This window comes from Theropithecus gelada, chromosome 8 (genome assembly GCF_003255815.1).
Source record: "Theropithecus gelada isolate Dixy chromosome 8, Tgel_1.0, whole genome shotgun sequence".
Taxonomy (NCBI): domain Eukaryota; kingdom Metazoa; phylum Chordata; class Mammalia; order Primates; family Cercopithecidae; genus Theropithecus; species Theropithecus gelada.
The window spans coordinates 146320753-146334486 of record NC_037676.1 but is presented as its reverse complement, the minus strand read 5'-3'; the positions used below and the strand labels follow the sequence as shown (position 1 = coordinate 146334486).

Here is a 13734-nt window from a genome sequence, read left to right as displayed (position 1 = left end):
AGGTCCACACTAAGTCACAGAAACTTTTATTGGAAAGAAATGAGCTGCAGCAAAGTGACACTCAGTGCACGCGGCCAAATGGGCGAGGTGGGGGTACAGGTGGGCACCAGGGGCCGGCCCAAGACCAGAGCTGGTGACCGCCGGGGCCTGTTTGCGGGGCCTCTGGCCACAGACCCTTTGGGCTGGAGTGTGCAGGCCCAGTAGAAATACAAAAATAAACTCTGTGGTCCAGCTCTCCCTGCTGTGGCAGTTCATTTGGGCAGGGCAGTCACTCTTCCCACCAGGCCCCCTGCTGCCGAGTCCGGCCACAGCACGGGCAGCAGGAGTCTGAGGGGTGAGTGGGCATCCACAGGATGGAGCCAAAGGGCTAGGCAGGTATGGCCTTGGGCAGTGCCAGGACTGTGGCAGCGCCAGGGTCTGGCCAGCAGCTGGGGAGGCCCCAGGGGCCTCTCAGGCGGGCAGGTCCAGGCATTGGTTGAAGCTGGATGAAGCTGGGGCCTCGGCTCCTCCTCATCAAATACAGATCACTGGGACCCTGGGCGGAGGTTGGCACACAGTGGGCCTTTAGGAGCCACCACTTAGACCAAGTAGAGGAGGCCCCCACCCTGTTGTACCCACTCCAGGTTTCAGGGACCCGGGTCATGGCCCCCATCACACACCTGTCCTCCTCCATGGTGTTGGTCTCCTCGGCCCCACCCTCACTGCCTCCGCGTCTGCTTTCTTCTTCTAACTCCTCCTCCCCCAGCTCCATGTCCAGCTCATTGCCTGCCTCTGAGGGCGTGTAGGTGGAGCCACTGAGGGGAGGCAGGAAAACCAGTTTTAGGACCCCCTACCCAGGCCTGCTGCTGGCCTCAGGAAGGATGTTCAGGGAGGACAAAGCTGGGTGGAGATGGCACAGCTGGGGAAGTTGTATCGGCCCAACAGGGAGGTGGGGGAGGAGGCAGATGGTGCCCACCTGATGGAACGGCAGCTGAAGAAAACAATTCGCTTGAGCCGCTTATTGTAGAAGAAGTAGTTGAAGGACCAGAGGCTACCATCCTCCCCGAAGGGGTCTGAGTCCAAGTCTGGGTTATAGCTGGGGAGTATAGGGTGACAGGTGGTGTGAGGGATGGGGGCCCACCTGCAGGGATGCTGGCTCACCTGCAGGGATGGGGGCCCACCTGCAGGGATGCCGGCCCACCTGTAGATGTCACATTCAGCCAGGCAGATCTCCTCATCCACCGCGTTCCACAGCTGCGGTTTCAGGGCCTTGAAGTCCTCCCGCACAGCTGAGAACAGACTGCAGTTGACTGCATTCACCACCTAGAGCAGGTCACAATCAGGCTGACAGGAGCCCAGGGCTACCGAAAGTGGGGAAGAACAGTGGGGTGGCTGTGGGTCCCTTCCCTCCACCTGACCCTCACCCAGCTAAGGCTGGGCTCCCGGCTGAACTCATGGCTGCGGGCTGTGCTGAAGTCATAGTCAGGCCTGAAGGACTCATTGAGCGTGGCAATCAGGTAGAAGAGGGTCTTGCGGCTGCACTTGTCACTGAGGGGGCCCTCGTCCTCGCCGCCTTGGCTTTTGCTGAGTCTGCACAGAGAGAAGCATCAACTGGGCCCATCACCTCCCCTCAACCCCCAGCCTCAGGCAGCCCCCACTATGGCTCACCTACTGGGGCTGAGGCCTGAAGTCTGGGGTGGAGAGAGTGCCTCCAGCACGTGGGGCTGGCCCTCCTGGCAGAACTGCTTGAACATGTGTTTGTCATCTCCTGCCATCTTACATGAGTAGCTCTCAATCCTATAGGATGCAGAGAGGACCATGAAGCATGCTTCCCCCAGGTTCCATTGAAGGGCGGGGCAGTGTGACCTCCGAGATGCCAGCCCCGCGCGCCCCCCCCCCCCCCTCCTGCCTCACCTGCCGATGATGTGGGCGTCTCCAGTCTCCACAGTCAGCTGTGAGTTGATGGCTTCAAAGCTCGAGTTCTCCAACAGCTTCATGTCCTTGAGAAGGGGGCTTCGTGCTCCAGAGAAGCTAGTGTTGCCTGGGGAGTGACAGGCCAGACCATGGGTATCTATCTGGCCCCTTGGGGCCCTGCCTTCAGCCCTCCTACCCACTAAGTGGAGCCGCTGGGAACAAGCTGAGTCTGGCCTCTGTCCAGGCTGCACATCAGGAACTCCCCTGTCTGCCCCGCCAGGAGAGGTGACGAGATCTTGTTTTACCTGAGAGTGGCAAGTCCAGGCTCCAGGTCAGCCACACACCCTGCAGAACACGCGAGTTCTGGGACTAGGCTAGGACCACCGGGGACCCTGCTCACCCTGGGGCTGCTGGTTGAGTTTGTCGCTCAGCATTGCCATTGCCATTCCCCATCCCCACCCCCACCCCCACCCCCACCCCGAAAGAACAGCTCCAGCCACCATGGGGGTAACTCTTGAGTCCGCAACGGGACATGACTTCTGCAGTCTCCCTCAGGCTGGCTGGGCTCCTCAGCCAGGGTAAGAGGCTGCATCCCAGCTAGGAACCAGGACACCTGGGGCTCCGGGCCCTGCGGTCACCTGGGCGGGCGCTCTTTCGTTCTGGCTGCTTTCTGGCCCGGGGAGAGGAAAGCTAGAGGTTCCTCCACTTTACCCGGAAAAAGCGCCTAGTTTCTCCAGACGCCTAGGAGGGCGGTCCCTCGACCCCGCTGGGGCGCTGCAGAGTCGCCAGGCAGCGCCCGCCGGGGCCGGGTAGGGCACCCGCCGAGCCGCGGTGGAACTACAAATCCCAGGAGGCAGCGCGCCGCGCGAGGCCTGCTGGGGGCTGTGGTTCCGGAGGCCCGAGACGGCGCGGGGCGCAGGGCGGACACCCACCTGCCTGGCTGGGTTAGATCTGGCCTCGCCGGGTCGGGTCTGGCTCGGGTGGGTCGCTCCGCGTTGGTGCCGGTGCGCAGGCGGGGGCGGGCTCCGCGCAGCGCGGGCTCCTCAAGATCGGAGGGCGGCGCCGCGGCCTCCGCTCGGGCCGCACTGTATCCGGGGGAAGAAGCTCCGCGGCGACGTCCCGTTACTCCTGGCCCTGCCGGCCCATCCGGGCTGCCACCGCGACATAGCCTCGCCCCCCTGCACAGAGCCCGCTCTCGCGACCGACCTGCCGCCGACCGCCACAGAGCGCCCCGGCGAGTCAGCGAGCCGAGCGAGCTAGCGACCTCCGCCTCCCCCGACCGGACAACAACAAGCGTCCGCCAGGCCCGGCCCCGCGCCTCTGAATGGCCCGCTCCAGTCGCCGGGATCGAGAGCTCGAATAGCAATCGGGTGCCTTACCCGCCACTCAGTTCTGCTTTCTATGTCTACTGGTTGTGGAGTTTGTCTGTCACTCCTCTCGCCGTACTGACCCGCCCATCCCCAGCGCTCATTGGCCATGGCCTCTCTCGCTCCGCCCCTGAGGGGGTCGACCCCTTAACCAGAGAGGCACGGGCCAACCTAGTGCGTCGTGTGGGCGTGGCGGGGGCTGCGGTCTGCGGGCGAAGGTGGCTGCCCATTGGAGGTCCCGGAAGCGATGTCCAGCTGCCGCCAGGCGCTGAGATAGTCGCTGGCCGTCTGCATCTCCACCTGCCGAGCCCCTGGGGCAAAGAGGCAGCGTCCGCCTTCAGTTGTGGCCGGTGCTTCGGCCCCTTACCCTTTGCCCCCAAAGACCAGCTCAAACGTGAGCGCCTCCGCCGCCCTGCCCCAGCCTCGTACACGCCGCCAGCCTCGCCCAGCCCGTGGGCCGTGTCCATTTCTGGGCAAAGCCAGCGGGGCAGGCTTGGCCAGGGTGCACAACTCGGCGCCGTCCCAAGGCCGACGCTCTGTGCGCGCCCGGAACCCTAGGCTTGCGGCCTGGGTTTCCGACGGGCGGAGACGCTTAGCGGCCAGATCCCACGGAAGCGCGCTCGGAGGCCCGGGACCCGGCCGGACCGGAGATGGCGCCGCCAGCGGGCGGGGCGGCGGCGGCCTCGGACTTGGGCTCGGCCGCAGTGCTCTTGACTGTGCACGCCGCTGTGAGGCTGCTGGGCGCCAGGCCAGACGCCGAGGCACAGCTGCGGAGACTTCAGCTGAGCGCGGACCCTGAGCGGCCTGGGCGCTTCCGGCTGGAGCTGCTGGACGCGGGACCCGGGGCGGTGAGTGGGGGCGGAGGGCGCGGAGTCAGTCCTCTTGGCCCGGGCAGGGCACGGAGCCTAAAGCCAGGCCCCTCCGCTTGCCATCTGGGTGCCCTTAAGCAGTTACGTTTCTTTGCTTCTCTTTTCTTGTCCGTGAAATGGGGGTGATGCTGGGACCCACTTTACAGGACTATTGTGAAGATTTGATGATAGGCGTACAGGACTTAGGACCTTGAAATGGCCTATAAATGTTATCTTGTGTTTCTTTGCTCATCGTGCGATGTAGGGCGGGGGAACGCCCTGAGCCTGGACTCTCCCCCTTCTCAGGTCAATTTGGAGTGGCCCCTGGAGTCAGTCTCCTACACCATCCGAGGCCCCACCCAGCACGAGCTGCAGCCTCCGCCAGGAGGACCTGGAACCCTCAGCCTGCACTTCCTCAACCCTCAGGAAGCTCAGCGGTGGGCAGTCCTAGTCCGAGGTGCCACCGTGGAAGGACAGAATGGTCAGTGCCCTGTAATGGATACTCATTTGGAATAGCCTTGGCCCCCCAGTCCTGGTTGGGGAAATTGGATCCACCTTCCAACTTGGAGTACTTGGAGTGGCTCCTGGAGTCAGTCTCCTGCACCATCTGAGGGCCCAGCCAGTACGAGCTGCAGCCTCCACCAGGAAGCCCTGGAACCTCAGCCTGCACTTCCTTAACCCTCAGGAAACATGAGAGGCAAGCATGAAGAGGCGGAGCAGGCAGGGTCAGGACCTGTGTGAGAAGACATCATCCCAAGAGCAGCAGGAGGGTGACAGGAGTGGGAGAGTGACAGACTCAGATACCTGCTGCCTAAGACTGAGAGTTCTGCAGTGGCAAGGGTTGTGCAGATAGGGTTGGGGAGAAGGGTGTTTCCAGAGATGCTTAGAAGATGGAATTAGTGGCCGGGTGGGGTGGCTCACGCCTGTAATCCCAGCACTTTGGATTCCGAAGTGGGTGGTTCACCTGAGGTCAGGAGTTCGAGACCAGCCTGGTCAGCATGGTGAAACCAAACTCTGTCTCTACTAAAAATACAAAAATTAGCCAGGCATGGTGGCGTGCACCTGTAGTCCCAGCTAATTGGGGAGGCTGAGGCAGGAGAATCACTTGAACCTGGAGGCAAAGGTTGCAGTGAGCTGAGATCGTGCTGCTGCACTCCAGCCTGGTGACAGAGGGAGACTCTGTCTCCAAAAAAAAAAAAAAAAGATGGAATTAGCTGGGTTTCATGGTTGCTTGGGAGGTTTTCTGCAGACAAAGCCTCCCTCTATCACCCAGAATGGAGTGCAGTAGTGTGATCCTAACTCACTGGAGCCTTGAACTCCTGGGCTCAGGTGATCCTCCTGCTTCAGCCTAAGTAGCTGAGGTTATGGGCGTGAGCCACTGCCCATGGTTGCTTAAATGGAAGAGTTAGCTGTTGAGACTGAGAAACATGAAGGACTGGGAAGTATGGGGCTCCCAGAGGGCAGCCCACAAACAGATAAGCAGAGCTGCCAGAGGGGTCGGAAGACAGCCAGACAGGGATGTAAGAGAGGCTCAAGCAACTCAGTGTTTAGAAAGGAGCTAGGCTCTCTTTAGTCATTCACCAAGCATATGTATTCAGCAGCTGCTCTGTCCCAGGTACTCCTCTGGCATGAACAAAACTTCCAATCCCTATCCTATTGGAGCTTGCATTTTTAGAGGGGAGGAGGCAGACATATAAAATAAGTACAGGGCTGGGCAACATACCAAACATTTAAAAATATAGCTGAGTGGGCCGGGCGCGGTGGCTCACGCCTATAATCACAGCACTTTGGGAGGCCAATGTGGGCAGATCATGAGGTCAGGAGATAAGACCATCCTGGCTAACACAGTGAAACCCCATCTCTACTAAAAATCCAAAAAAAAAAAAAAAAAAATTAGCCAGGTATGGTGGTGGCGGGGACCTGTAGTCCCAGTTACTCGGGAGGCTGAGGCAGAAGAATGGCGTGAACCTGGGAGGTGGAGCTTGCAGTGAGCCGAGATCTCACCACTGCACTCCAGCCTGGGCGAGAGCTAGACTCCGTCTCACAAAAAAAAAAAAAAAAAAAAAAAAAAATTAGCTGAGTGTAGTGGTGTCTGCCTGTAATCCCAGCTATTTGAGAGGTTGAGATGGGAGGATCACTTGAGCCCAGGGGTTCTAGGCTGCAGTAAACTGTGATCGTGCCACTGCACTCCAGCCTGGGTGACAGAGCGAGATCCTGTCTCCAAAAAAAAAAATAATAATAATAAAATTACCGTAGAGTTTTTTAAAAAAGAAAGTCTATTAGATGGTGTGGGACTGGGAATGGTGGAGCTGGGAGGATTGCTTTTTAAAACGGTGGCAGGGGCACAGTGGCTCATGCCTGTAATTCCGGCACTTTGGGAAGCCGAGGCAGGTAGATCACTGGAGGTCGGGAGTTAAAGACCAGTCTGACCAACATGGAGAAATCCTGTCTCTACTAAGAATACAAAATTAGCCGGGTGTGGTGGTGCATGCCTGTAATCCCAGCTACCCGGGAGGGTGAGGCAGGAGAATCGCCTGAACCCAGGAGGCAGAGGTTGCGGTGAGCCGAGATCACACCATTGCACTCCAGCCTGGGCCACAAGTGAAACTCCGTCTCAAAATAAAAACAAAAACAAAAAAAAACGGTGGCAGGGGAAGGCCTCATTGAGGCAACACTGGAATGAAATGTGAAGGTCATGGCATGAACCATGTGACCAAGGAAGCAGCAAACAAACCCTGAGGTGAGCATGTGCAGGTGATCCTTGCGGCTCACTGGGTGCCAGGACCGAACAGCGCTGGGTGCATGGAAGGCCCTGCTTATCCTAGTAGGGAGACAGTATGAATACAGTGGGCCTGGGATCATCACAGGAGCTGTGTTAGCACTGGGTGGGGACCCCCCATTGCAGTGGGCTGGGCCTCACACGGGGGTGGGGGTAAGAAGGGGAGTCAGCAGGGTGCCCAGCTCTGAAGACGCCCAGGGCAGTGGCTTGTCTGGAGTGCTGGCAGCCCAAGTGTGGGTCAGGGAGTCCAGAGAGGGGAGGTCTCCAAGAGCTCCAAGAAGCCACCCAGACTGCAGGGCCACTGAGGGCCTGCTTTGGTTCTGCTGTGAGGCATCCCTGGCTGGCAGAAAGGGCCAAGAAAGGTGGCCTGGCCAGGCACCAAAGGGTTTGAAAGGGCTCTAATTCCCAAAAATGAACTAAGTGCAGCTCCAGCACTAACAGAAGTCTGGCAGGGGCCTCTGAGGGGCTTGCCAGAGCTAAGGCTGGGAGAAGGTGTGGCTTGAAGTGTGGCCTGAGGCAGGACCCTGGCATGGGCTGAGGTGAGGGAGAAGGCAAAGGTCCTGGAAAACCAAGGGCCCAGAGGCCTGGACAGAGGCCACAGCATAGCCCACCCATATCTTACCTGTAGGCAGCAGCAGCAGCAGCTCACCACCAGCCCTGGGCCCAGAAGCATGCCCCGTCTCCCTCCCCAGTCCCCCGGAAGTCCCCACACCTGAGGCAGATCTTCCTAGGAGCCCTGGAAACTTGATGGAGAGAGGTACAGGGGTGGAGGGGGGTGTTGGGGGATAGCAGACAGTCCCCAGTGGTGACAGCTGTCTTTTCCTTGCCCTACAGAAGAGCTGGCAGGGAATCTGGCCCGGGCCATTGCAGGTGGAGACGAGAAGGGGGCAGCCCAAGCGGCAGCCATCCTGGCCCAGCATCGTGTGGCCCTCAGCGTTCAGCTTCAGGAGGCCTGCTTCCCACCTGGCCCCATCAGGTGAGGCCTGGGGCTTCTTCCTCACCTTGTCCTTGTGACCCTCCCAGGTCCTCCATCCATCCCTCAACCCACATTCTGGCACAGGCTGCAGGTCACACTTGAAGACGCTGCCTCTGCCGCATCCACCGCGTCCTCTGCGCACGTTGCCCTGCAGGTCCACCCCCACTGCACCGTTGCAGCTCTCCAGGAGCAGGTGGGCACAGGGTCTAGGGAGCTCTGCCAGGGGGCAGGGGAGCCTAGGTGACATCATCTGCCCTGATTGCTCTGGCCGCAGGTGTTCTCAGAGCTCGGTTTCCCACCAGCTGTGCAACGCTGGGTCATTGGGCGGTGCCTGTGTGTGCCTGAGCGCAGCCTTGCCTCCTATGGAGTTCGGCAGGATGGGGACCCTGCTTTCCTCTACTTGCTGTCAGCTCCTCGAGAAGCCCCAGGTCAGTCCTCGATGGGGGTGGGGTGTGGGAGGTGGGGTGCAGCCCGCCAGTCCTGAGCTCCACCCCCTTAGCCACAGGACCTAGCCCTCAGCGCCCCCAGAAGATGGACGGGGAACTTGGACGCTTGTTTCCCCCATCATTGGGGCTACCCCCAGGCCCCCAGCCAGCTGCCTCCAGCCTGCCCAGTCCTCTCCAGGTGGGCACGGGACTGGGCAGGGTGGGTCAGGACAGCCATGGGCATTGGAAAGAGCAGGGAAGCAACAACTGTCTCTCTTCCCCCAGCCCAGCTGGCCCTGCCCTTCCTGCACCTTCATCAATGCCCCAAGCCGCCCTGGCTGTGAGATGTGTAGCACCCAGAGGCCCTGCACTTGGGATCCCCTTGCCGCAGCTTCCACCTAGCAGCCACCAGAGGTACCAGAGGCGGCTCAGGCAGGGGAGGTGGGGGCACGGCAGAACCTACAGGAATGACCCAGCTCCACCCCCACAGGTTACAAGGGGAGAGTGGCCCTTCCCTCATAGGCCCGACGTCTCCAGGTCCCCGCCGAACTCAGGGGACCTCTACTGACTGCTTGCTGGGACAGAGTCACCAGGGTTGGGGGAAGGGCCACAAACTGAAACCATTAAAGACACTTACAAGCCAGCAACTGTCCCTTTCGTGGTATCTCTGCAGACCTGTCCCAACCTAGCTAGCACTATAGAGAGACACCCTCATCAGCAGGTGGGGCTCCCCCAGCCAGACCCCAGTGGTACCGAAGAGTGGACCTGGACCCTAAGCCTCAGTGGTCAGGAAAGCATGGCATGGGGATCTCTTCCCAGACTCCAGAGGCCTACAGAGCCCCCCACCCAGCTGCTCACCACTGGGCTGAGGCTGCTGGGGTGTGCCACACACTGAGCCGCAGCCCCCACCACTGACCTTGTCTCCTGTCTACCCTGGTCCCCCAGGCCTGTGCCTCTCCTGCCTGCAGCCCTATTGGCACCACCTTTCTCCCATTCAGCTCTTGCCTTCCCTGGACTCTGGCCACCACTCCCCTCAGCTCTTGCAGCTAGGATACCAGCAATGAAAACAGGTGTTTTCCTTCCCCTCCTAGGGACGAGGGAAGCTCAGGAGCTAAGTCCTACACCAGGTCACTGGGCCAGTGCTGGGTCATGTCTCTGTGACCCTCCTAGATAGCATCCACTGTCTCCCTCCCTCAGCAGCATGCTCCTATGGGAACCCAGCCACTGCCAGCTTCTGGCCAGGACCGACCACCCAGCTGCCCTGTGGACTGCTAGGAGGGGCCACTCCATGACACACATCCTGCCCGTCTACTTGACCCCTTCACCTGGCTGGGAGCTATCCCCTTCCTCTCAGGCCAGTCCAGCAATAGCCCCTGCCCTAGACCAGGCCTTTTCCCTGTTGAAATGCTGCCGAGGTTCCCTGCTGCCATCAGAATGGGGCCAAGTGGTTCAACACCTTGACACTTGGCTGTTCATTCCAACAGGTCCCTGGGCCACATCCTGCCTAGCCAGGCCCTTTTCAGCTCTGTGCCCAGACACACCCCATCCCACCCCACCAAATGCTGCCACTTCCTCTAACATCCAGTTGTCTGCCCAGACACACCCCATCCCACCCCACCAAATGCTGCCACTTCCTCTAACATCCAGTTGTCTGCTTTCTGTTCCACACCCACCGTCTGCACTCCCAGCTACCAGATAGTGCAGGGCATTGCTGGCCACACTGAATGGGACATCCTGGGAGCCTTGTGAAGGCAAGGGTCTTGGTATCAGAGTCCCTTGCAAACCTGCACTTCTTCCATATAATAGCTCAAATATGACAGTTCAAATATGTACATTGAGAAATTTAATTTATTCCCATGATGGGGGCTGAAGGAGGGCCCAGAGCTAGGGCCTGGTCTCCTGTCCCCTTGCCTCTTTTTCCAGACAAACAGGGGTTAGCCAGCTGAGGCTGAACAGGCCTGGGATGGCTCTTGGGCTTGAGGGCCTGTTCTAGCAGGATGGCAAGCAGACACTGGACAGGGTCACTTGGGCGGCCGATATGCCAGCTTCCGACTCTTCAGGACTGACCACTTGTGCCGCTTCATGATGAAGATCAGGGGCACTAGCAGAGCCGCCATCATCAACATCTGGGGACGAGGAAGGCTCAGAGAAGGGAGTGGGGAGGAGCCCTGCCCAGCTCTCAGCCCTTCTCTGATACCCACCATGGCCGCCTCCCAACCCTTTTACCTTGAGCCCCATGCGTTTTCGATGGTCGTGCTCTGGCTCAGATGCCCAGCGCAGGAAGGTGCACACGTCCTTCGCTATCTGGGACATGGTAGCTGGGGTGCCTGGCCAAGGACAAGCAATGAGGGCTATTCTCACACTCATGTCCAACCTGGGATAACACACCCCCTCTGTGGAGCAGACACGGGCCCCTACCCAAGGCATCAAAGGCACAGTACCCTCCACCGGACATACGCAAGACTGAAGGACTGAAGGAGCCCCAAAGCCTCCTGAGATATGCACAGAAGACACCCCAGACAAGAAGTGGGCAGGACCTCCTGGGCCCAGGAACACAGGGGAAGCATCCCTGGGGGTAGTGGAGAAGTATTCAACATGCTCACTGCCAGACTGGAGGCCTCTTACCATCGTCAAACTCCAGGACATCTGTGTAGATGGGAGGGGCCATGGCAATGGCCTGGCCAGGAAAGTAGGGGTTGAAGTAGAGACCTTCCCGCAGTGACACCCCGGTGGGTGGCTCGCAGTAGCCCGTGAGCAGGGAGAAGATGTAGTCCTCACCACCATGCCTAGGACCAGATCCATGGCTCCTTAGTCCCAAGCACAAGTCAGCCCTTCCCCCACCTCTCCAGCACCACCCCGTGGGCAGCCCGTGTACCTAGCTCGCACGATGTAGCTGAGGTCAGGGGGCAATGCTCCGTTGTTGGCAGCTCGAGCAGCCTCAGCGTTGGGGTATGGTTTTGGGAAATAGTCGTACAGTTTCCCTGGCCGCATGAACATCTCCCCGTTTTCATTGGGGCCATCTTGAACCTCCACCTGCCACCGAGAGCCTCATCACAACCCTACCATCTCACCACAGTGGGAGCCCTGAGCCCTGGGTCCCAGGCATCCCCAGACCCCACACCTCCGCAGCCAGCGCCTTAGCTTCATTCTCCGTGTAGCACACGCCCACCAGGTGTCGGTAAGCCACGAAGTCCATGGTGTGGCAGGAGGAGCACACCTGCTTATATACCTGGAAACCCCTCCGGATGCTGGAGGGAGGGAAAGGGTTAGGAACGCTGAAGATTCCACCTCACCAGCTCCACCCAGAACCTCCCCCTGCCAGTCAGCCAGCCAGCTGCATACCTGGTGTGGTCCAAGGAAGAGAGGAAGCCACCGTGAGACCACGGATAACTGGGGGGATGCAGCTCCAGGTCACTGGCACTCACAGCCGAATGCAGAGCCACAGCCAGCCCCGCACCCCCTGCCGCCAGCATGCCCAGCGCTGACAGCATCACCTTTCGGCCTCGGGAAAGGCCAGACTTCGACGACAAGGCCACTGCCTGCAAGATCTCCGCTCAGCGCCTGCCAGGACACCACCCAGCCCTACCTGGGGATCTGACTCTCAGCGGCCACCTCTCCACCCAGCAACGGCCACCTCCTGCAGGGCACCAGACGCACACCCTGTCCCACTACCCACGCCATCCCTCTCCGCCGCTGACCCCTAGATCGTGATTCGCTCTCAGGAGGGGGGTGTTCCTGCATCCTCAGCCGGGGATCAGACCGAAGTGACCAAGGGTGCTGGGGCAGGCCAAGGTCACAAGCAGCTGGCCGAGGTCAGGCTGGGGTCACTTCAGGACGCGGGCCCAGTTTGGACAGCCAGCCCCGAGAGTCGTCCTGGGCGCGCCATCCGGGAAAGCCCCCGCCCCGCCACGAAAGCGAGCCCGTCCAGCCGACCCCCACGCTCGGGACGGGGCGCCCTGCCATTCGGAGAGGTAGGCGCCCAGCTCCGATCCCACACGCTCAAGGTCGGCAGGCAGCGGGGAGAGGGGGCGCTGGGTGGCCGGGACTGCTTCCGCGCTGCCCTGGCCCGCGCCCGCAGCCTCCCCGCCGTGACCTTCACGGGGATGCGGGGCCGCTCGGAGGCCGAGGCGCGGCCCAGCGCTCACCTGAGGTGTCCGTAGCGGGAGCTGCCCGGGCCGCGCGCTGCAGAGCAGACCCCGGGCACGCGCGCCCGGGAGCCCCGCGCCCCGCGGGCCCAACACTAGCCCGCGAAGCGAAGCCGCAGCTGCCGCCATCTTGGCCTCCTCCGCGCGGCCGCCACTCCCGTCGGCCCCTGGGGCGCCACGAGAGTCAAAACCTCGCGACAGCCGGGGAGCGCAGGGCGGGGACGGGCGTGGGGGCGGGGCCTGTCGGGTGGGCGGGGACGAAGCGTGCTGGCCCGGGTCGCGTCAGTCAGTGGCAGGGGCACCGCCTGCCTCGCCGCGCTCTTCGGGTTGTCGTGGAAACTGGTGCTGGGGCGGGGCCCCGTCGCGTCTCTCTGTTGCCGTGACAGCGCCCCGCCCCGTCCGGCGTTTCCCACGCCGCCTCCAAGACCCCGACGCTCGTTTTCTCCACGTTCCCAGGCTGCGCGATGGCCGGGTGGAGGCTGCCCCTCCAGGTTGAGGACCTCCAGAGAAAGTGCGGCTTGGGGGGCAGCCCGGCGGAAGGCACGGGCGGGGGTCTCGGCCGCAGGCAGCGCCTGGCAGCAGGAGGCCGGTCCCCCAGGCTGAGCGCCCTGTTTTCCTTCATTCACTTGACAAGGGTTTATTAGGGATTAGTCATGCGCAGAAACGGGTGCGGGAGCCGCGAGCGGGACGATAAAGGCTCCCCTAGAAGCTCCTCATGGCCCGACGCCTGGCGCGCGCCTGGGGTCCTGGCGCTTTGGGAAGCTGAGGCGGGAGGATCGCTTGAGCCCTGGAGGTTGAGGCTGCAGTGAGCCGAGATCGCCACTGCACTCCAGCCTGGGACACAGAGCGAGACCTTGTCCCAAAAAAGTAAGTAAATATGATCTTGTTATGTGGGAATATTTTTATTATAAAATATTTTAAAAGTAAGCAAAGATCGGGCGCGGTGGCTCACGCCTGTAATCCCAGCACTTTGGAAGGGTGGGGAGGGCAGATCACGAGGTCAAGAGATGGAGACCATCCTGGTCAACATGGTGGAACCTTGTCTCTACTGAAAATACAAAGATTAGCCAGGCGTGGTGGTGCGCGCCTGTAGTCCCAGCTACTCTGGGAAGCTGAGGCAGGAGAATCACTTGAACCCGGGAGGTGGAGGTTGCAGTGGGTAGAGATCCAGCCACAGCACTCCAGCCTGGGTGACAGAGGGAGACTCCGTCTCAAAAAAAAAAAAAAGCAAATAAACTTTAAAAACTAGGCTGGGTGCGGTGGCTCACGCCTGTAATCCCAGCACTTTGGGAGGCCGTGGT

General features: G+C 60.7%; 3 protein-coding genes across 5 annotated transcripts; 1 reads left to right on the top strand and 2 right to left on the bottom strand.

Moving 5' to 3' along the window:
- Positions 1–10: 10 nt before the first annotated feature.
- On the bottom strand, positions 11–3278 carry MAF1 (MAF1 homolog, negative regulator of RNA polymerase III). Its single transcript, XM_025393733.1, has 8 exons — positions 2826–3278; positions 1894–2020; positions 1648–1776; positions 1404–1569; positions 1181–1302; positions 956–1075; positions 660–794; positions 11–535 (listed from the first exon to the last, which is right to left on the bottom strand). Exons 2-8 carry the CDS (start codon positions 1974–1976, stop codon positions 514–516), a joined length of 777 nt encoding a protein of 258 aa, XP_025249518.1. The 5' UTR covers positions 1977–2020; positions 2826–3278; the 3' UTR covers positions 11–513.
- A 163-nt stretch (positions 3279–3441) lies between these two features.
- On the top strand, positions 3442–8931 carry SHARPIN (SHANK associated RH domain interactor). Of its 2 annotated transcripts, XM_025393732.1 has the most exons (9): positions 3442–4108; positions 4415–4589; positions 7516–7644; positions 7722–7863; positions 7948–8056; positions 8138–8291; positions 8363–8487; positions 8574–8702; positions 8779–8931. In XM_025393732.1, the coding sequence occupies exons 1-8, from the start codon at positions 3911–3913 to the stop codon at positions 8688–8690; spliced, it is 1149 nt and encodes a 382-aa protein (XP_025249517.1). In that variant the 5' UTR covers positions 3442–3910; the 3' UTR covers positions 8691–8702; positions 8779–8931. The 2 variants fall into 2 exon arrangements, 1 of the variants encoding a protein (XP_025249517.1); XR_003120768.1 differs by lacking the exon at positions 8363–8487 and having other exon boundaries at positions 3444–4108.
- Positions 8932–10118: 1187 nt separating this feature from the next.
- Positions 10119–13039, bottom strand: LOC112630716 (cytochrome c1, heme protein, mitochondrial). 2 transcript variants are annotated; one of them, XM_025395243.1, is made up of 7 exons: positions 12434–13039; positions 11631–11827; positions 11410–11536; positions 11164–11321; positions 10914–11074; positions 10515–10615; positions 10119–10414 (listed from the first exon to the last, which is right to left on the bottom strand). In XM_025395243.1, exons 1-7 carry the CDS (start codon positions 12560–12562, stop codon positions 10310–10312), a joined length of 978 nt encoding a protein of 325 aa, XP_025251028.1. In that variant the 5' UTR covers positions 12563–13039; the 3' UTR covers positions 10119–10309. The 2 variants fall into 2 exon arrangements, with proteins under 2 accessions (XP_025251028.1, XP_025251026.1); XM_025395241.1 differs by having other exon boundaries at positions 10119–10615.
- Between the last annotated feature and the right edge of the window lie 695 nt (positions 13040–13734).